The 23,482-nt window shown below is 46.1% G+C and overlaps 1 protein-coding gene across 12 annotated transcripts in view; it reads right to left on the reverse strand.

Annotated features, from left to right (window-relative positions):
• Positions 1-23,263, reverse strand: part of LOC147999361 (uncharacterized) — a 58,212-nt gene extending 34,949 nt beyond the window's left edge. For 7 of the 12 annotated variants that reach the window (XM_087595356.1, XM_087595355.1, XM_087595353.1 and 4 more), the window contains exon 1: positions 22,813-23,176. In XM_087595356.1, the coding sequence (XP_087451482.1) occupies positions 22,813-23,022 (210 nt within the window). In that variant the 5' untranslated portion in view covers positions 23,023-23,176. Of the gene's footprint in view, positions 1-22,812 lie in introns of all 12 variants that reach the window. The other 5 variants (XR_015643583.1, XR_015643582.1, XR_015643581.1 and 2 more) reach the window with 1 other exon arrangement.
• Positions 23,264-23,482: the final 219 nt, after the last annotated feature.

A 23,482-nucleotide genomic window follows, 5' to 3' on the forward strand; every position in this document is an offset into this window, starting at 1 on the left:
ACCACCATAACTAGCACAAGAAGGAAAAGAACAAATTATATCTTAAAATAATTTTTTCATACAAGTAGATTGGGGAAATGCTAGACCTCGGCTATACAGATTCCTTGCTTTATCAATTTTGACTTTGTAATCATGTAGATACTTTTGAATTTATAAAGAACTACAAGGCTGAGAAAAAGAATTACTAAAAAAACGCAAAGCAAAATGAAAGGACTGAACCTCGCTGTAGAAACGGCTGGTGGTCTGGCTACAGACAGCCTGCTGTAGGGATACCTGACTGACAAAGGAGATCATTGGCCTCACTGCTGGCCACATCTGGATGTGATTCCCTGGAGGCTCTGAGCAGTGCCAAGCGCAGTCAACTGGGAACAACACTGGGCAGGACTTGGACCCAGGGTTTCCAGCACAGGAGAGGACGTAAGGTCTGTGAAGTCAGGTAAAAACATCACTATGCCTAATGTCAGGTGGATGCAGAGTGAATTAACTTTTTCCTTAAAAAAAAAAAAACTATACATTTCTACCTTTGTCCACTGTAAATAATAACCAATCCCTTTACTACCAAGATTGTGGTCACTAAAATAAAATTCCCACTGAAGGCTGTGCTGTCTGGGGCTGGAGCGATGGCTCAGCAGTTAAGTACACATGCTGTTACTGCAGAGGACCAGAGTTCTAATCCCAGCACCCGTGTCAGGCAGTTCACAGCCACTTAAAACTCTGGCTCCCCCAGCTCCGAAAAAAAGAAAAAAAAAAAAAAGAAGTGTATTTTAGGGGTTGGGGATTTAGCTCACGGGGTTGGGGATTTAGCTCAGTGGTAGAGCAAACCTAGCAAACGCAAGGCCCTGGGTTCGGTCCCCAGCTCCGAAAAAAAGAAAAAGAAAAAAACAAAACAAAACCAAAAAAAACTCTGGCTCCAGGGGATCCAATGTTCTCATCTGGCTTCCAAGGGAAACACACACACACACACACACACACACACACACACACACACACACACACGGACACACACACACAGACACACACACACGGACACACACACACACGGACACACACACACACACACACACACACGGACACACACGCACATGCGCGCACCCACACATCTTTAAAAAATGTGACGTCTGAGGCAGAATGTTCCTGGGGAGCCTTGCCATACAGCAAGGGACTTGTGTGTGGTGACAGGGCCTCCTGGATCCCAGGCTGGCTCTGACTTCATTACGTAGCCTCGAATGATCCTGAACTTAGGATTCTCCTGGCTTTTTCACATGGGCATACGGCACAGTCCTGGGATTTATGTGGTATTAAAGCTCAAACCCAGGGCCTACACATGCTAAGCAAGCACTCTCCTAACTGCGCTGTGTCTTCAGTGAGGCAGCTTTCAGAGAGAATTATGGTCTTGTAAAATGTATTCAAGTTGATGTGTTTCAACTTTCAATAGGCAGACATAATTTAAGCAGCAATAAATGTTGCCAATGCACAAAAGCATTAAGGCAGAACACTGGTAGGACTGACAACAAAGTGGAAGCAAACAAGCTCACGTTCCTCCATCACCTTTGAGCTGTACCAGGAACGACTCGTTATTTTGAGCACCAGTTTGTAAACGGGAATAGAGAGCCCACACTTGTCCTCTCCCCTGTGACTTTAGCTGACAGAACACTCTAGTTCGTAAATGGAGAGAAAACTCACAAGGGCAGAAGGCTGTTTTTACAACTCCTAATAGACAAGTGACCTCATTACATGGAAACAGAGTCTGTAAGACATTGTAAATGGTTCCTGTTTATTGTTGGCTATTGCTTTAGTGAGGCAGGGTCTTGTCTGTAGCCCAGGTGGGTCTCAAACTTGCCATCCTCCTGCCTCAGCCTCCCGTGTGAGGCACTCCCAGGTCCATGCGAACTGCGAGATGGTGGAACCTTGAAGAAACCTTTCCCAAAGCAACAACATAATTTGAATTTCCATCAGAGATGATTCAGAGGGAACTGGGACCCATGGGTGGGACCAGAAAACCTCTATATGTCCCCAATGACAGCACTGTCACCACTGATGGTGGAGAACAACCAAACCGGGAAGGGCCAGGAAGAGAGATTTAGGAAACGCCGTAACTAATATTTAGAACAACTGAGATTCCAACCCAAATGAACAACAATAAATAATGGGGAGGAGCTAATCCTGACTGAGGGCTCCCGTGATGCCGAGCCATGCTTTCCCAAATGATGTCTGAAGGAATGATGACCACATTATGGTTTCTGTTTTCTGGACTTCTGACATTGAGGCCTCTAGGTGAACACTCACAACTGAGCTAATCATTTGCCCCTTGACTTCTTTTCTTTTTGAGACAGGGTCTTGCTAAGTTGCCCAGGATGATTTTGAGCTTTCTCTGTAGCCCAAGTAAATCCTGAACTTGTATCCTCCTGCCTCAGCTTTTTGGGCAGCTAGAATTATAGGTCTGTGACATGAGGCCTGTTAGTTTATTAGTAGTAGTAGTAGTAGTATTTAATTATGGGTTAATTTTCTAGAAAGCTAAAGACTAGAATATTTATATAAAGTGGAGGCAGTGTATACAATGGGGAAGGGCCATGCACATTTGAGTTGGCTACTGGAAATGCAGGCTGAGTGTGCAGATGGAAGCTGGGCATTTGAGGGAGGCGGAGTCAGGGCATGCACCTGACAGAAATTCACATTCATGGACAAACTGTACTTAAAGGTAGGATTCAGCAAATTTCACAACAAAACGGTAATGAGAAACACTCTTACATAGTGTGATGGCTAATCTTCACTGCCAGTTTGACTGAATTCAGCAAAACCATAAAACTACCTGTGGGGATGTCTATGAGGATGTTTCCAGAAAGGTTTAACTGAGCAGGGCAGACTCACCCTGAATGACACGATTCCAAATTCTTGAGTCCCAGACAGAAAAGGAGAGAGCATGGCCACTGGGTTTCTTCTCTCTGCATCCTGACTGTGGATGCAATGTGACCTCAACTTAGAGCTCTGCCTCATGCTGCTGCGGCCATGACCCCCCTCTGTGATTAATTGTACCTTCAAACCTAAGGCAGATACTAGTCTTCCTCAAATTGCCTTTGTCAGATATTTAGTCAGAGCAGGGAGAAAAGTCATTAACACAGGCAGTAAATGCAGAAGCACTAGAATAAATTTAAAAGCAGCTCAGACGGCCTTTTAACTAATTCTGACCCTGCATTTTAAAGCCAATGTTTATCATGCGATATTTGGGGTTGGGGATTTAGCTCAGTGGTAGAGCGCTTGCCTAGCAAGCCCAAGGCCCTGGGTTCGGTACTCAGCTCCGGAAAACAAAACAAAAAACAACAAACAAACAAACAATTATCATGCGATATTTGTAAAGTGCTGACAGAACGGCGAATACAACAGATCTAAATATAACGGACCTGGTTCCTGTCCTCGTGGATCTCACGGTCTGACAGAGAAGACGGACATTAGGCAAGTGCTACAGAAACGAAGGTCCAGGTGCCAACTATGGCAGCCCTAAGGAGAGGCGTTAGATCTACAGACGAGCTCTCTGGGAAAGCTGCACTAAGGATCACTGAGAACAGTGGGTGGAAGGTTTTACTAGGTGAAGAGCTAGGAAGACCTCATAGTTTCTCATAATGGAGAGGAGGGTTAGGCTAACATAAGAGTGGGCTTAGAGCTCAGCCTCATAGAACACTGGTGTCTTTCACAGAGGGCTAGGGTCTTGTAAAAGAGCTAAGGACTTAGCCAGTGGTTACTTGTGTCTCCGTAGAACAATTTCCTTGCTTGTCTGCAGCGAGCCTTCTGAGCCTGGTGACCAGGGCCCACTACTCTACTGTGCTGTGATCCATGATCAGGCCACAAGGAGGGGCATGACACCATGTGAAGACCAACATGGCTCAAGCTGGGCCTCCTGCAAGGTGAGTACGGGAGTGGCTTCTGGAGTCTGGCAAACCCGTGTGGCAGTCTTCATATGCTTGGGATGGTACAGGAAACCTGGGATTCTTACGTTCTAGGTAAGTGTCAATCACACTCTTTTCTTGGACTCCTCCTTCTAACAAAAATATAAAAGCAACTGATGTCTACAAATGCTATGACAGAAGCCACAGAAGGAATTTAAGTATTCATCACCAGCAGATTCTTTCATCCAAATGTTTTCTAACATAATAAACCAAATTCCTGTGTTGGCAGGAGAGCTGCATGTATATGACTGACACCGAAGGGGACAGACGCTGCTCAGGAATAAGATCCTTGGAGGTGGCGGTCATGAAACATAGCCCAGACTTGTCTTTCCAATGTTTGTTTCAGGGAGATACAGCCTGTGCTCTGCCAGCTGCCCCAAGGCTGGCCGGGACTTTGCAAGAGCAGCAGAGTACAAACTATGGTTGTGGAGGTTGTGCTTGTGATCCTAGTCAAGTGGGAGGCTGAGATGGGAGATGGGAATTCTAGGCCAGCCTGGGCAGCGCAGAGAGACGCTGTCTCAAAAATAAAAAAAAAAAAGATAAAATAAAATACAAGCATCAGGTAGACGCAGTGGCACCCTCCTCTCAAAAAAAAAAAAAAAAGATAAAATAAAATACAAGCATCAGGTAGACGCAGTGGCACCCTCCTGAAATGCCAGCACACAAGGGTCTGAGGCAAAAGAATCACAAGGTGAAGAACAGTCTGTGGTACATACCAAGACTCGGTCATAGACACACACACACACACACACACACACACACACACACACACACACACAGAGAGAGAGAGAGAGAGAGGGGGGGGGAGGGGAGAGAGATCGAGAATTTGAGCATGACAGGGGGAGGGGGAGGACGAGGGGGAGAGGAAGGGGAAGGAGATGGGACAGGGGGTGGGGGAGGGAGGGAACGCACGAATCTCAGCACCACAAGGGCACTGCATTACAGCCCATGCTCACATGGATTCCACCCTTTCTGCCACACTGCTGATGTCGTTGTGGGGCAGGGGTGGGAGAGGGCAGACTCCTGCTCTTCTTACCTGTTTCTACCACCTGCCGTTTTAAAATAATGATTATATTAATGCCATTTTAAGTAGGAAAAACAAAATTTCTTTTATCTAGATTTCGCATGTGATACTTAATTCTATTAGTTTACGGGACAATAGCTGGTGTCTGCAGTCTGTGAAGAACACATTATGCCCTTGAAGAGAGTGGTGAACCGAGCCCAAGCACTCCTCACTAAGAACTTCAAGAGTTACAGTCCATGAGCCGTCGGGTCCTGTGTGGGCCTTATAACTTCTGTTAGTGACATAGGCTCACTGCAGTGACTGGCCTTACATCTACCCCTGTAGAAGACTAGACAATTTACAGAGTGGTGGGCTAACAACGGGAGACCAGGTGGGTAGGACCAGATGGAGAGGGGATTTCTATATCAAGCTTTGACAGGATTCTTGCTGTTGTGTCTGCACGGGCCACACAGCTCATTCTTTTCTCACAATCCTGGGAAAGAACTAAAAGGCCTGGTTGACATTTGCCAACCTTTAATGGTGCAGGCTGTTGAGGTATACATGCACTAGAAGGTTCTAAGTTGCAAACAAGGGGGAAATGGTGCACCCTTAAAAGGCAGCATCGGAACACGTGAAGAGTGCTGCTCTTGTGGTCCAGGTACTGAAAGTGCACGAGGGGACACTGGATAAAGAAAAGAACAGTGTTGGTGGCACACCAGCAAGCCTCCAGGGCAGCACATCTGCCTTGCCTTTGTTTCTCTTGGTGGCTTTCCGCTTGGTACTTCAGTGTGAGTCAGCAGGGCAGCCAGCATGGGCTTACTGGCCTTTGAGCCTCCAGGAGGGGTGGGGTCCTCAGCAGGGTCAGAGGAAATGGAGGAGATCCAGCATATCCACTTTTCTTGTCCTTACTCCTGGCTGCCTGGGAACTGTGCCCCTTAAAACAGTCCCTTCCTCTCACCTTTGCATGCCACATCTAGATCTGGAAGCCAGAATTTCCTCCTGTCTCTTGAGGCCTGTGGTTAGAGCCTCTAGAGTGGTCATTCTGAAGTGCTGCTTGTCCCTGATGGTCTTCCATGGTTCACCCGTCCTCTGCTAATGTTACCTTTATTTAGGTTTAATTTGAACACGATACTTTTTTTTTTTCAGCAAGTTCTAGAATTGTGTTAAAGGAGCTCTTAATTAGCGATTAGACATCTCAAAAGGAAGTTCTAGTAGAGACAGGGCAGTCTTTTTCTCTCTCTGGAGACAGGCCTTCCAGGTGCAGGGATGACAAGTGTGTCCCACTGTGTGTGGCAACACCAGGCATTGTCTTTGCACCCTGTATTAGCCATTTCCCCCAAGCATGGTCCAGCATCTGAACTGACCATAGTCTGAGGATTTCCAGCCCTCATGAGTACTGATGGGAGGTGAAAGACTAACAATCCCACAGAAGCCAGAGGCTCACTCTCACAGCCCTTTCGCAGCGTAGGCTGAGACATGATCCAGGCTAGACCATCAGATGGCCCGAGTCTTGGCCTAATTTTAGGCAGGTAAGGATCCCATGTCAAGTAGGCTTTGCTGACAACAAGGCAGCCCAGGAAAGTGTCCAGAGGGAGTGACAGTCAAGTGTCAGGCTCATGAGTGAGTGGCAGAATAAGACCCAGAAGTGGGTAAAGTTTGTTCTCTGAAGAGATTTCTTGCCTGGCTCCTTCTGCAATATCAAAGCCTCTTTCCCTTTCCAGCTCAAATGAGCCACAGCTGTTACACAGCTGGAAGCTAAGCGCAGTGGGACAAAGACCAAGCCTAGAGTCCAATATCTCAAATCACTGCAGTTAAAGTAAGTCCATAGTCTGAGCCTCTCTTGCCCCTTCAGTCACTGTGCTAAGTGCTACAAAGCTATGCAGGATGTTAGGTCAAAAGCTAAAACCAGCAAATGAACGTCTTCCTGGGTTCAGACACAGGTATGTGCTGTAAGAATGGTTTGGAATGTTTCAGATCTGGGCAGAGGGAAGGCATAGATGACAAATGTTGATGGGACTCTGCTAGTATATCCTCAGAGTGATGGTGGCTTGGGAGGGACAGGAAAGTGGAGGGCCTTGGTGGGGATGGGGCAGGGAGAATGTACCAAGGGTGCCATCGACTAGGCTCAGAGAACAGACTTTGAAGTACAGGTGAGAAGCCTGCTGGAGTTTCTGAAGGGCTCTGGTCGAGGCAGAGGCTGCAGGACTGAGATGCACAGCCCTGGTTTCCGATGGGAGAGAGTTGCGACATGTTGATGGTGGAGTGGTAACCTGGTCCCAGGGTTCTCTGAAGCTCTGGCATGAAGTGTGTGGAACCATGTCAGAAACACTGAGCAGTTTGGATAGGAGGGCACACCCTGGTCCTTTCTAGTGCTGGGGGAGTCCTGGCATTCATTTGTTGAAGTTGGTATTTGTGTCTGACCATTGCTCCTCTCAGAACCAAGGATTACGTCCCTTTAAACCATGCCTGCCATTTAGAGGCCTCTTTATGTACCAGGGCTTATCACAGCCTGAACGGCATGGTCGCCTGGCCTGTTCCTATGTCGGTAGCTAGGAATGGCTCCGCACTAACCTTTTTACGGAAGGTCTCAGCGTGACCTGGTTTGGTTTCTCTATCCTACCCACACTTGGCCACCCCAGAGACCTCATGTCCTGGTCCTGGATCTCACTAGCATTTCCTTTGGTCTGCCTGCCTTTGGCTCTGCCTATTCTTGACCTTGACTTTTTCTGCTTCATTCTCCTCCTTCTTCTCGGTGATGAGCATGGGCTTAACTCCAGCTCTCGAAGCTCAGTTCTGAGAGATGTGCCCAACCAAGGCTTCCTGGTACATTCTTTTCCTATGAAACTGTAAACTTCAAGAACACATCTGGCTGCATCTGTGAGAACGCTAAGCCTTACCCTGGAGAGCGTTTGCCTTTGCTGGCATAGTAAAGTTCTTCTGGATAGCCCTTTCATGGCATATCTGGTGACATTTTAAACACGGATTCAAAAAGTGCTGTCATTGTGCACTTAGCAAAAGGAAGCCCTTAGACTTTACCAGTAAATGACTTTATGAAGTTCTCAGTACAAAAGCCAAGACTGTGCAGTAAACAGCACAAGGTGCTACTCGCTTCTGAAAACAGAGTGAATAGCTGCTTCACAGACACTTCCTGGAAACCAAGTAACAACGGCCTTGTTCCTGCACAACAAGGGAAACGAGATGTGTAGTCCCTTACCTTTGCTTCAGTCTGCTGTTTGTTTGTTTGTTTATTTATTTATTGAGACAGTTTCTTGCCACATATGCACAGGTAGCCTCGAACTCTTCATACCTTCGACTCTAAAGTACTGAGATGCTGGGATAACAGGTGTGCACCACCGCATCTGGCCCGTGTTTCCTTCACTCTTCAGTAATCATTTTAGAAAATTAGTGTGATTCTTTGCTAGACCATGAGCTGCAAGGGCAGAATCAGGTTCCAATCCACATGCCCCAGCACAATGCATGCTGTATGACTGGTTCAAATAAAAGCCACTTGCATCCCTCAATGATCTATGGCAAGTGCAGTCACAAGGGGGAGGTGTCTCTGAGCTACCTGATTAGTCGAGGGACACTGTCTTGTCACTGAAGGGAGTGCTGATGACCACTGACATGTGTGGTGGCCATTTCCCATTCACAGAGAAACTGTACCTATGGAGAGTACCATAATCATCAAACCAACGCTGTCTTGGAGATTGTTTTGAAGTCATAGCCATGTTATGTGAGCAATAAATTATGAAGACTGCATATATGAATCAGGCTTACTGTTGTAAATTTCATGACAAAGTTAATCTGGCGCATACTTAACGGCATGCGTAATCATTATTAGACAGCACTGTAATCAGCATTAATAATAGGCAGTTCACGCCAGTGAGAGCAGGACTCTTGTGTTTAGCCAAATGAACTGCTTGGTAGATTATGTTTTTTTCTTCTTCTTAACTGCTTGTCGTTTCCTGCTACAACAAAGTCTGAGGTGACAAGCTGCTCAGGGGACACAAATAATCTAATTCTTCCCAATGTGTTGCATAGACATCCTCACTGAGGATGGTCACACAACAGGCTCTCTGCCCTGCTCCCACCACCTCCACACTAGGAGAAAGCACATGGGTGCTGTCCATAGCCTTCAGACCTTGCTACTCCATGGCTCCTGCAACGCCCCCTTCACCTCTCCTCCTCTCCCCCCCTCCCCCCCTCTCTCATCGGAAGACCTCTATGAAAGCAAAGGAAGCCTGATGACTCACAGTAAGTATGTGGAACTGAGAGGACATGTCCACTACCAAAGGCTGGGAGCCTGTGGTTAACATCCTCAGTCAGCCTGCATCTCAGACTTCCAGAGATCCCGAAAGCTGCTTGCCTTCCAAACTCCTCCAAGAGAGCCGTCTTCTGCTTGCTACGTCTCTCTGTTCAGCAGTATCTCATGCCATCATTTCTCCGATGAGCCTTGGACCTTGTTGCTGTTGGTTTCTGGGGACCAATATAAGCTAGGTGTTGATGATACACACACACGCACGCACACACGCATGCACGCAGAAACACTGACCCACCCCATGAGCCTGAGCCAGAATGCTAGTCAGTCATATCCAGGTTCTCTGGGTACCAGGTGGATGCAGACAGCAAAAGGGCTACACTTAAAGCCTGTACCTGTTCCTAGGGACAGCTAGGTCACCATGCTGCAGGACTCAGGAAAAATCCAAGATGTGATCACTACAAAGATGAAAAGTGTTCTCAGAAAAATTGGAGAGAAGGGCAGGAATCCCCCTGACTTAAGCAGAGAGGGAGGGAGAACAAGAGTAGGCTGAGAGTTCCATGCTCAGCAAAGGCCGCTCTGGATGCCAAAGAAACATGGGCTGCAGTGCAAGCATTTACAGGCAATGAGTCTCTCGTGGTCTGATGTGCAAGCCAACAATTCCTAGCTCATTCTTCCTGTCTAAGGAGCCAGGACAGTCCAGGGACCTTCACTCTGCCATTAGAAGAAAGGACTTGAGCACAGATAGCCTTGGGAAAGTCACGAAAGCGCATTCAACCGAAAGTGTGAATGACTCACAGATCCTCTTCTACTTTTATGGTGGGGAGGTGCTTTAGAACATGAGGTACTAATGAACCAAAGGGGCTGAAATAGCATGTGCTTGTACAAAAGTCAGAGAAGCGGAAGCTAACGGTGACAAAGACAAAGCCTTTGTTTTCCACCTTGCCAGCTCCCCCTATTGTAATGGGATTGGGAAGAAAGACAGGCCGAGAATGGAGGAGGTATTATACTCTTACCCCCTCTGCAGTGGTGCATGGAGGAGAGAAGACACTAATCAAGGAGACCCCACTCGGAACCAGAGAGAGAACTGTTTCAAACACAGTTAGATGCTCCAGGCCGTAGAAAACAGTGGTGGTAGTGATCTGGGATGAATGACCCCTCCATGTAGACCGTCAAGACCACAGATGACCCCAGTGCACTGCTCACTAGCCTTCAACTTTGGTGCCTCTCTGGAAGCCTCTAGAGCTTAGCTTTGCCATTTGCAACAGAGAGAACCTAAGCCACCCTATCTACATTGTGAAGTTGGCAGGGGGACACATGTGGACACAGCTGGGCTTGTGCGTCGTGACTAGCCATGAACACAGTCGCCAGAGTTGCAACACGCTGCATTGCCTACTCAACACATCCCATGGGATGCAAGACATTTTATTTGTTCTTTATTTCCTCTTCTGCAAAAATGAGATTCATAAATTTCCTAGTTCATAAGATCATTCCTACAATTAATTGAAGTAACGCACTTAGAGAATTAAGCATGGTACTTACCGCATTAGCTCCGAAAAGCGGCGTGTAAAATACAGAGCATTGTGTGGGCGTTAGGCACGTTGAAGATAAACTCTGCTGGCTGCAGGGGTCTGGAGCCCTTTAGGAAGCTATAGCCCAAATGCATTGCTGTAAACATGGCCGCCACTCTCTGCTCCTACAGAGAGCACTCAGTCTGATTAGCAACCTTGCTTAGAGACTGACAAGCTGCCATGAGGCCTGACGTTTACCTGCGGCTCTCAATTGTTTGGTTCTAATGGCATCTGAATCACCAGAGTCCAGACTTTATTAGGTGACAAAGTTTTTTTTTTTTTAATATATCATAAAGAAACTAAAAGTGCCATGCTAGCTACAGAAGCGATATGCATTTTCAAAGTTTATTGAAACTAAGTCCTTATAGGGCCGTGTCTGCTGGTACAGAATTCAGAGAATCGTCCGCTTTGTACAGTAGACAACACTGAATGAGAGAAGAGCACCCAGCGTTACCTCAGGTGCGGTTCATTTTCATATCACGTGGTGTAAGGATACAGAGACACTTCTGTCTGTTTTTCTCCTCACCATCGGCTCGCTACATAAGTGGATTTAGGCAAATCAAGGGTAAAAGCATAAGCTAGAAATTACACAGACATGAAAGTGACGACCATAACCATTACTTAAAAGTATCCTCACGGAACTTAAAGCCCTCAAAGTGCAAGGGCTGGGGGTCCCAATCTCCAGAACCCAGGTAATTGCCAGGTGAATGTGATGGCTCATCTGTAATTCCAGCTCCCAGAAGACAGAGATGGGCTCCCCAGAGCAAGCCCCAGTGAGCTTTGGTTTCAAATGAGATTCTACCTCAATAAATAAGGTGGTGAACAACGAAGGAAGATTCTCGATGTCAACCTTGGGTCTCCACAAACAAGTCCACACACATGCAAACACCCGTATACATATACATGCATACACATATACACATGAGGGGAAAAGTTCCCTTACTATGGTTCTTCTAGGCAAAGGTGCCTGCAGATGCATGAAAATGGAACAGATGTATTTTGTTTGCTTTGATGGCCATGCTGGTGATTAAACTCTAAGGCCTTCTGCATGCTAGGCCAGAGCACTACTAGTGAGCTACAAATCAGCCCTTGCGTTCCTGAAATAGTGTCTGCGTAGCTCAAAATGGCCTCAAACTTATCATCCTCCTGCCTCAGTCTTCTAAATGCTGGGACTGGGGGTGCAAGTCAACATACCTAGCTAGCAGATGCGTTTTAAGAACAAAACAAGATAACAAAATGTACCCAAAGGCATCTTACAGGTATCTTGTGTATCATTCACTTCCATGTGTGATGTCAGTGGTCACAGCGTCCTTTTTGAGACACCAATTTTGCACACAGCACAAGGGGAACTCGTTTTCTTAAAATGCCTTTAGGAGGGTAAGGTTAGAGTTTATAAAACACGGCTCTTTGGGGGAGGGCATCTCAAGAAAAGTCAAGTCTACCATTTTGTTGCTGAAGAAAGATACTGAATGGCACAAAAACAGTGATGGCTGCCGAGGAGGCGCAATGGAGAGATTTCTGCTAAGTAACAGGAAACAAACAAACAGGGGCACAGTTCAACAAAGGGGGACATAAGAATCCCAAGTGCTTCACCTTAGAGAAGACAGGATAACAGAAATGACCCACAGATTACTCCTTAAATGCTGTTAAATCGCAATGGAGAAAAGCAGTGTGCGTGACATATACATTCAAACTCAGCTGCTCACTTCACATATTGAGACATCAAAAGCTTCAATTTGATGAAGTTATTCCACTTTTTGTTACTAATATGCCTTACCAAAGCATATATTAGTAAATTAACATATCTATCGCTAGACACTACTGTCTAGCTTGGTATAAAGCAAACGGATTTCCTCTGTGTGAACAATGGAAGGCTGTGACTACAAGAAGAGCAAATGGCCTCTCATGTTGTGGACAGACTAAAGCTTCTGGATACAGTCTTCAAGCAGGAAGAGAGTAAAGCTGAGATATTAAAAAGCAGTGCAGAGGGGTTGGGGATTTAGCTCAGTGGTAGAGCGCTTGCCTAGCAAGCGCAAGGCCCTGGGTTCGGTCCCCAGCTCTGAAAAACAAAACAAAAACAAAAAAAGTAGTGCAGAATTAGTAACACATTCTCCCCTCAACCCTGCAACCAAAATGTCACATGGCAAAAGGGTTACCTAACTGCTTTTTCCTCTGTTTCCCTTTTTCTTCTGAGCATCCCTGAGACAGAGAGAGCAGAGAGAGAGAGAGAGAGAGAGAGAGAGAGAGAGAGAGAGAGAGAGAGAGAGAGAGAATGAGAATGAATGGTGGGAGCAGAAGGTAACTTCGACTGTATGCTATGGTGTTACCCACCATTCGTTCATTCATATAGGACCTCTCACTAGCCTGGAACTTTCCAGGTATTCTAGGTTAGCTGGCCAGCAAGTCCCAGGGACCCAACTGTTTCTACCTCCTCCATGTGTACCACTAAGCCTGTTGGTTTTCCTTCTCCTTCTTCTCCTCCTTCTTTTTATCTTTAGCCTAAGTTTTGGGGATGGAACTCAGCTTCTTATGCTAACTGAGTTAACTCCTCAGCTCCCTGTTCCCAACAATTCTTAAGATTAGAAATACAGTTGTTGTGTCGCAGATGTAGGAAAAGTATGGGCAAGCCAACAGTCAATCTCTCTCTCTCTCTCTCTCTCTCTCTCTCTCTCTCTCTCTCTCTCATATCACTTAGGGGCAAATGAGAAGAAAACAGAGGGACTCACAATCCTTAAGAATTTTCAAATTAAGCCAAGAGTAGTGGCATACCCACCACTCGGGAGGCAGAGGTAGGTAGATCTCTGTGAGTTCAGAACACAAGGAATTCTGGGACAGCCAGAGCTATGTAAGTGAGCCCCAAAAACACCAACAAAAAGAATGTCAAATTGAACAACACTGCTTACAAGGAAAGACTGTCACATTTCAGGTTAAGCCAGCCAGAGCCAACCAGGACTTGAGCCTGGGCCAGGGCCACTTTCTTGAGGCCTGTTAGAGAGAGTGAAGAACCTTTAGAAGGATGAGAAGAAAACCATCCCACCTCTGCACGCTGAAAGACTAGGGCAAATGCTACCTCTGCTAGACTAGCTTTACACACCCAGACTCGAGTATTAAAAAGCACCGAAGGCCTTCTGTTGGGTGACTGTAGATCTGTCTATGGAAGGCATGCTGGTTTCCAGTAGCTAGCACTCTGTATATAGGCAACTGCTTTGTTTTGCTAACTCTCATTTAATTCTATTAACTAATGATTAATTCTATTCAGACCTATATGGACCTGTCAGTTCTGAAGGCATCTTTTTAATGTATTAACAGTTTGTTAATAAGACAGTTTTCCCAGTGGAATCAACCTGATGCTTTTCTTAAGACATGTAGCCTTGAGTCCACCCACAAAATAATGTTTTGGTTCGAGCAGTGCTTAAAAAAAAAGGTTATGCTAATTTCTCAGATATTAAACATTATCCACAAGAGAAGTCCTTTTGAAAGAGATGTGTTTATGATGGGAAGAGAGGATTTCTGCTTCTAATATGAATGACTTAGTGCTGAAGGCAAACCAAGGCTTGGGAGGAACGTCCATGAGCATCCTCGGGTGTGGTTTGCAAGGCTGAAAACCACGGGGAAATGCCTGTGTAGCACAGCGAGCATCATGTGAACTTTAATATATTAAAAGGAAACCTTCAGGGGTTGGGGATTTAGCTCAGTGGTAGAGCGCTTGCCTAGGAAGCGCAAGGCCCTGGGTTCGGTCCCCAGCTCCGAAAAAAAAGAACCAAAAAAAAAAAAAAAAAAAAAAAAAAGAAACCTTCTGTCCTAGGCATTTAAGAAAAGAGTATGAAGACACATTTTCTGTGTGGAGTGGACCGACACCAGAATTACAAAAGTGGTCAAAGGACACAATCTTAGCCTAGGATAACAAAGATGTTGCTACCTGCCCTCCCTGTGTTCTTTCAGAAGTAGCTAACCAAAATACTGTACCTCCTTTAAATGTGCCATGACCCTGGTTAATATCAAGTAGACTTTTTAATGAGCAATCATTTGCAAATTGTTTTATCGACACAGGGCAATTTGATATAATAGAAATAGTTCTTCAGGCAATGGCCACATCATGGAGTTTCAAATGCTTCTCAACTCTGTGGGCAACGTCAAGCCTGTTTGCATTTAGAATGTGGTGAGAATAACCAAACTGATTTTAGGCCTTCCTATTTATCTTCTAACACACACACACACACACACACACACACACACACACACACACACACACACACAAGGTAGTTCCATTTAGCGACAAAAGAGAGAACCAAGGTAGGGCCAGTTCTTGTGACCCAAACCTCATCTGGTTTTAAGCTCCATCCTTCAGGCCTGAAGCGTATCTCCCAGAAGCAGTGTCAGGCTTTTGCCAAGTGACTGGGATATAAACATTCTTTTGGTTGCTCAGCAAGACATATGCTCTCAAGAAAACTGGGCTTGAAACAGGCGTGTGGGTTTCTACAGAACAAGGGAGAGCCCTCCGCAGAGCTCAGTCTTCCAAGCCTCCTCCGTGATGGTGGCAATCCCACTGCTTTCATGATCCCTTACACTAATGAACTGCTATAAATTTGGTTTGGAGACTCCAGAGACGCACTAGGCTTCTGGGCACTGCTGAGGATGCACCCTATACTCTAGCCTCACTCAATGCTGAGGGTGGACTCAGCATTGTGGGCAATTTCCATGGGAGAACCTTCTATTTAAAGAACTACTCTTCTAGCATAATCCAAGTCATTTATGAAGATACAGGAGACACAACGAGCTCTATGTTTACACAAGCATAATGTCAAAGCTTCCCGTCCATACTCATGGGGTGAAGGGGTGAGGCTATGAGGGTCCATTTGTACAACGGGACATGGAAGATCGTGCACACAAATGCGCACACACGTACACAGACAGAGGCACACACACAGTCACACAGACACACACACAGACATACACAGACACAGATATACGCACACACACACAGACACACACACACAGACATACACAGACACACACAGAGACACAGACAGACAGACAGACACACAGACACAGATATATGCACACACACAGACACATACACACAGACACAGATATACGTACACATACACAGACACAGACACAGACATACACACAGACACAGACACACACACAGACATACACACAGACACAGATATACGCACACACACACAGACAGACACACAGACACACAGACATACACACAGACACAGACACACACACAGACATACACACAGACACAGATATACGCACACACACACAGACAGACACACACACACACAGACAGACACACAGACACAGATATACGCACACACACAGACATACACAGACACACACAGAGACACAGACAGACAGACAGACAGACACACAGACACAGATAGATGCACGCACATACACACACACACACACACACACACACACACACACACACACACACACACACACACAATCAGCACAAGGTCTCCTGGGGATGCTGAGAGGTCAGGGAGGCAAGGTTCTCTGACTGAACGCAATCAGAGGTGAAGAAGGCCGAACCAGGGCAGCAGTCTCCATACCTCCTGTTCCTGACCTTAAACACAGGCATCACGTTCCCTTCTCAGAGCACATTTTAAATAGAACATTTTATAAAGAAATACAGCAATATTTAAAGGCCACATTAAATTTATTAAAATGATATTTTCCACAGACAAAAAGCCCAGGAAACCACTCTAAAAGCCAAAATGTACAAGTACCAACTACCTTCAGCTTTAATTTGCAGGCAGCAGACCCACCGTCCTTGAAACTGCTTAAACTTAAAAATAGAAATGACAACATAAAATTTATAATGCTGATTTTCCAATTAAATCCCTAGTTAGAAATGGCAAAAAAATTAAATGTCATCTACAAAACAGCCAAATCTTGGCTTGTGAAGTACCTCTTTAATGATGCTTCAGCTAAAAGCAAAGCATGGCCGTCACGACTGTGTCGCAGCCTGGATTAGGTGGTCAGCCTGATCTGCAAGACGAGGGCCGAGTCACTATTTGGGCCAGGGATATCACAAGGAGAAAACATGGCTGCTACAGAAATCAGCTATTTCCTCATGCTCTAGGTTTGTTCACTGACAAATGTTCAGTCTTCCCAGTAAATAAGATGTTATGAGGAGGGTAGTCAATACGCGTTTGTTGAATAAATACAGAAGGATTTGAGTCTTTTGAAACTGTCAGTTATGTACACACTGTTACTAAGTTCACAGGTATTATTTTTTTGTTTTAAATCTGAAGGTCAAGGATTTTCTATTTATTAATACCAAAGGAAGACAGTGTCTGGATTTTCAGATGCCAAGAGAGAACTCAACTCATCTGGCTTCAAGAGGTACCCAGCAGGCATGGGGCAATGGCCTGGGGTACTAGGGATAGGGTGACAGCTCCCAGTTATGCCTAGCCACCAGTGTGAATTCTCTCATTCCATCTTCACAGACAAACTCGGAGGGTAGACACTTGCTACTCCTTGCAGAGAGGTGACAGCTGATCAGTTGACACCCTAGCAAGCACAGGAAGGAGACCCCATTCTCTTACATTCCGCCTCTGGTATTACTACAGAGAAGCCATGGGTTGTGCATTCTGAGGACTTACACTCCAGAGTCATCTGCAAAATGCAGGCAGATGACCGGCTAAGAATTAAGGCACTTCAAAGTTTAGATCTTACCTTAAGAAGCTACAGAAAGAAACCTTTTCTCAATACAACCCCAACATCTTGAATAGGCATCATTTCATATTGGCACCGGTTTCACAGTAATGGAGTAGATTAGAACATTCAGGAAATCTTTTAATGTGGCATGAAAATCAGATAAACTGTGATCCATCCATACTTATTTACAGAGCCATTACCAGACAACATTAGGAATTCAGCCAGCTTGTTCTTCTTGTCTGAGAGCACTAGAGCTCTGAGTAGTGAATTCACTGAATTCCTTCTAGCTTTTGTTACTATGTGCAATAGCTTATCTGTCAAAGGTTACTTTCTAATTGCTTTGCTGTTGTCTGTTTTGGCAAGAAGCTCAAGTTGTAAGCAACAGTTATAAAATGCAGTTAAGCTGAATGGTTGATGAAGAGAATTTGCCCTAAGTATCTAAATATTGAAATATATCGTACTGTGCCTTGCTTCCAATCTGTTCCTTTAAAACCTAAATCATCACCTATTTTATTGAATGACAATAAAACCCTTATTTATTTAAAGTAGGCACTGATAAAACTTTACAAGCTTAAAAACCAAACGGCAAGAATTGTCATGCTTTTTCCAACAATGAAGACGTTTGGTAACGTCTTCATATTTCAAATTCTTAAGATAGCCTTATGACTTCCCAGGACATTAATGCCTGTGCGATGGGGGGACACAAAAGCTTTGTGGCTTCAACATTGGCTAATACTTGAAATATTCATAATGTTTCACCTTAATATTCTTAAAAACTTACAATCATAATTTGTTAATTTGAAGTGTATGGCTTTGGTAAATCACACAGCTAATCTAAATTTGCAGTAAGTCAGCATTTAATCCATACCCATTTTTTAATAATTATAATGAATGCTCCTACAAAAGAATGAAGTATATTAAATTGGTTGCCAGGACACCAATTTTTATATACTGATGCAAATTTGTGAGATCACAGGAGGAAAGGAACTAAACTCAGGCGAAATGGAGAGATTTTTACCCAACAGGTATTGGCAGGGTTAGAACTCATTAGCAGGTTGGGGATTTAGCTCAGTGGTAGAGCGCTTGCCTAGCAAGTGCAAGGCCCTGGGTTCGGTCCCCAGCTCCGAAAAAAAAGAAAAAAAAAAAAAAGAACTCATTAGCAGATATAGAGAACTCATAGACTGACAGACCTCCTGGCTTGGGGCAGAAGATGAGTGCTCCTGGAGCGCGCTAGCACTCAGGAGAGGAGATATGGCCCCTGGGTAGGAGCTGACTATGGAAGGGAGACAGCACAGTCAGGATCTTCCAGGGTCATTTCCCTCACAACCCCTGGCTTCACTGGGAAGAGTGTCAGCAGATACTTCAGCTTCTCTTCTACCTGCCCATGACTGCTTGCTACTACTTTTCATTGGGCAGAACCAACTGAAAGTTGTGAGGGTCAGCGGCCAGGACAGGAGCAGGGCAGGGAAGGCTGACTCAGTGGAGGAGAGCAGACATATGGGGAGCTTGTTGGCTTACAAATCTGTCACTGAGGCCTGGCGTGGGGGGTGGGGGAAGGACCATGCATGTGCCTCTGACTTAATCTGGGAGTGTTTGTTTCTAAAGGGAGTTTTAAAAATATAGTCTCTAATCTCATGTTTCTGCATTCTCCACCCTTAAAGGTCTACTCATTTTTTTTCCTTTCATTTCCCTTTTGTGGAATGGAAAATTCAACAATCTGTTAGCAGCCTCCTCAAAGACCCATGACAGCTCTCTGAGACATGGGCAGTCTTCATATAACTGTAAATGAATATACAGTGCAGAAATATGCCAAAGCCCCCTATTAATAAAACAAGGTAACTCTTCCAAAATTGTAATCCAGTCACCCACGATGACAATACCCAACAGCTCTCACACATTAAATTTGAAACATACACTCAAATCATTTGTTTGAAGTTCTCCCGTTTATTAACATTGTGTGTGCAGTGTGTGTGTATGTGTCTGTGTGTAGGTTTCTTCTACCTTCTGATTATAGGATAAAGGTAAACATATAGAAAACATATAGAGAGAAGAGTCAGTGCCACCGTTTTCAAGAAGCCCGCTTAGCAGAGCTGGAGGCAAAAGTGAGGAGTGGTACACACTGCTGACTGCAGCCCCCGCTGATCTGCTCAATTGGCTAAACCTTGGTTTGTCTCCATAACCGACCACCGAAAACAGCTCATCATTACTTCCTGGAGGAAAGGGCATCCGGTGTTTCAGGTTTCCTTCCTATATATGCATTTTTTTCCTTTGGAGAACAGGTCTGAACACATTATATCTTTCCCTGTGACCTTAAAGGAAAGCTCATTAGTTTGAAGAAACATTTCCTATGAAATTCCCACCTTCACATGCTACAGAATACTTAAGGCATCATTCTGAAAACTATGCTGCATTTTTAAATTCATTTTTAAATTAAGAAACAATGCTTTTTTTGGAACACAGACTAAGAAAATGTAGAACCTGATATTAACATGAGGTCCAAGAGCAAATTAAAAGTATTCTTTTTAATAAAAAATTAAGAAAAAGATTTTAAAAACGTTACAAACTGGTCTTTACTAAACAGAATACTTGGTGTCTAGTTACAAAGTTAATTTTGAAGTCTAACCCTTGTGATTGGAAAACAAAACATTACATCTAATTAGTGTCTGAACAGGCAACAGGAAGAAAACTGTGAAGACTCAAACTCCCAAGTAATTTAGGATTAGATGGATGGTTTATAGGATAGCTATCTGTCAGGCACTGATTTGAAATGACCTTTGATACCCTAACCGTAACATTCTTCAGAATAAAGAAGCCCTTCCTTTTTACTTTAAGAAGAAATGAACCAAATTCCAGGGATCAGCACTGACTGGCCCTTTGAACCACTGCTACAGAGATGAAATCCTGTTCGGTGTGGAGAATGCATTTTGATGTAACAAAAGGATTGAATCCTGTGAGAAACTACTGCCTTTCCTGGATGTGCCCGATCATTCCCAGGCTGTTCTCCCTGGGGTAAAGGCAAGGCCGATTGGCTGCCAGGAGCATGACAGCTGGGGAGGCTGGTGCTGCACTCCTCTCAAAGCTCCCTGAGGATGGGAAATCAGAGCACGGCCAGAGGAAACTGCCTTTGAGTTCAGCAAAATAAGAAGCCACACTTAAAGCCGATACTAAGGATAACAGAAGCCGTTCAAATTCATTATGGGGAATCTGGAGTTCACTAAACCTTTCTAACAGGCTGATTTACAAGCTTCACAAAGCGTATAGCTGTGCTTTTTAGTACCTTAGCCGTGTTTCAGTACCAGAAGGCCAAAACAAGTTAAACCGGAGGATGTTCATTCCAGAAACAACCGATTCTTTTTATAGCTCCAACTCAATATTTCATTTGTTCTTATCACTTGATGAATGTTAAGGAATTCCAGGTGTCTATCCACCCTTCTGGAAACATAAAAATCGAACAGATAAAAACCAATCCCAACAGTTTTGAAAAGATAGAATGATATTTACTTGGTTCTACTATGTGTGGTGTGCATTTTGGCTCTCAGGCTAAAAATCTCAAAAAAATCATCATGGACAACTGGCAGGTGACTCAAACTGTCCCTTGTAAGAATAGTTCTGAGATTTTAGCTGCAAGTATTGAGAAGGGGGGCTGTTTCTTACTAGGGCTAAGGTGACAGCACCTTTTAAAGACTGGGATCATATAAAAAGGCTGAATATGAAGCCAGAAGTTGACAAGAAAGCCTAGTGACATAATGACAGGTCCAGTTGCTACACCTTACATGGCAAGACAATCCTAGGCATTTTGAAATGACCAAGTAAACATTTTAAGGTTGTTTGAACTGGCGCTGTCACCTGCCCCTAGAAGAATCCTTACTCTACACGAATGATCGAGTTTGCGGTGTGTAATGACTCTCCTGTCTCAATCACACAGCATCCTTTGGTTATCACTGCTCAGCAAAGCATGGACTTACAAACATTACATTAGCACTCGTTTATTGTTTTAAACACAGTACACAGGAAAGGGATGAGGGAGCTGGGGCATGATGGGTTGGAAATCTTACATGGAGAGAAGTGGAGATTGCAGGCCTTCACAGACAGTCATCAAGTGAAGGTGGAAATAGGGTAAGGCAGAACTGGAAGCGATTCGCTGATTTGGGAATAGTACACCCCAGGGTTTGTGCAAGTGACCCAGGCTCTATCGATCTGAACCAAAGTGCAACTGTATGAGAATCGCTCAAGCGGGACACCGGGATGGAAACTGATTCCATGTGGGAGGTTCCTCCATTGAGCGTATTTAGGTGGGCTCACAGGGTCAGGAAAAAGAAGGGCTGAGTTTCAAAAGCAGAGTAGAAAACAAAGGATGGGCCGGTTAATCACATCTGCAGAATGTACATGCAAAAAGGCACAGCTGTAAACCGCAGAGCGAGGGATTTGCCACTAGAAGCTGAGGGATTCCTGACATCGGGTTGGTAGTCCAGCAGTGGGCACTGCTCACCAAAGCCTCATCAGAGGACAGGATGAACAGGCTGGCAACCACCTGGGTGAAGGCAATCTTCCCTTATGTGTCCTCCACGAAAACGGTATTCCCACCCCCATTCCACCCTAGTGTCTTGTTCTCGGTTGCACCTGATCGGGCATCACTGAGCAAGTGCTAGGGGCCATCAGAGTGGCTAGTGTCTAGGATACTGCCAGGCCAAGGTTAGGGCTCCGTGGGTGTTTTCCAGGCCTTTCAGGGTTAAAACTGTACTTCATTATCCCGTTCTCGCCCCTTATTTCTAGTCGGAGAGACAAGAGAACGTATTAGGTCTCCTCCATTAACTCTTTAAATTGCTACTAAAAAACACCTCCCAGAAACAGAAGAGGCTGGGGATGCAGCTAGGTGAGGCTGTCCCCAGATTTAGAGGCCTGCCAGGGAAAAGCTGCCTGCCTTACTCCCGGAGGCCACCTCAGCACCAATAGCCTATGGCCTGCATAGCGGCACACAAGAGGTTCCCACGACAGGTAGCCACTGATGAGCTCCAGCACAAGTACCGACTCTGCTCGCTTGGTCTGGATTCCAGGCAAGGTCCGTGGCTCTCCGGGGCCTCGGCCTACCTGTCTGCGTTCCCGCCGCGAGGTGAGGGACCGGCCCACCCCCGCAGCTCCTCTCCTCATCTCACACTGGTCGAGGATGTATTTTCACTTTGTCTACCGAATTCGTGTGTGGTTTAAGTCTACGGTGGACGAGATAGGCGGGAAGGACGTAGAACTCGCGCGGGTGCGGGCGCGGGTGCGGACGCAAAACAGGATCCAAGAACCAAGGAGAAAACTACCAGCTCTTTCGGTGACGGGGCGCAAGCCCGTCTGGCCGATCTGCACACCTACCCTCGAGCGAAAGAGTCCACGCGTGACTCCGGGTGGTTCGGACGTCCTCCCCAGAAGAGCCCCCGATGTCCACTCCACTTCCCGCGACACGTGCGCCCCAGGCCGCCACGCAGGCCCCGCCCCGCACGTACGTGCCCTTAACCTGCCCGTGGCTGTCGCTGCCCCGCGCTTTCGTGCCCACGGGGGGGCGCTCCTGCCCGCCCCCCACATCCACGCCGCGCCCCTGAGCCCGCGCGATCCTGCACTACCGACCCGCCGCGCGCCACCTCATACCTGAAAGCTCGCAAACCCGGCACGCGAGGTCGAGGTAGCTGTGGGCAACGCGGCCAAGTAAAAGGCTCCGGGCGAGTGGCTGCGGCGGACTGTCGGGGAGCGCGCGCGCGCGCTCCCTCCGCTGACTCCGGGCCGGAGCCCAGCCCCGCTGCCGCGCGCCACCCGCCTCGCTGCTCCTAATAACAACGGCGCCCTAGGTCAGGTGGCCGCGCGCGGACAGGGCAGCCATTGGCTCGGCGGGGAGCGCGGTGCGTCGCTATTGGCTAGGGGGTGGGGCCTCGGCGGAGGTGGGGCGGGGCCGCTCAGGGAGGCTGGCTGGGAGGGGCGGGGGCGGGGCCAGGCTTGGTCCGCGCCTTTGTGCCCGGCGCGCGCTCTCCGCCCGCTCTGGCTGCAGCGC

Source organism: Rattus norvegicus, chromosome 19 (genome assembly GCF_021556685.1).
Source record: "Rattus norvegicus strain SHRSP/BbbUtx chromosome 19, alternate assembly SHRSP_T2T, whole genome shotgun sequence".
NCBI lineage: Eukaryota > Metazoa > Chordata > Mammalia > Rodentia > Muridae > Rattus > Rattus norvegicus.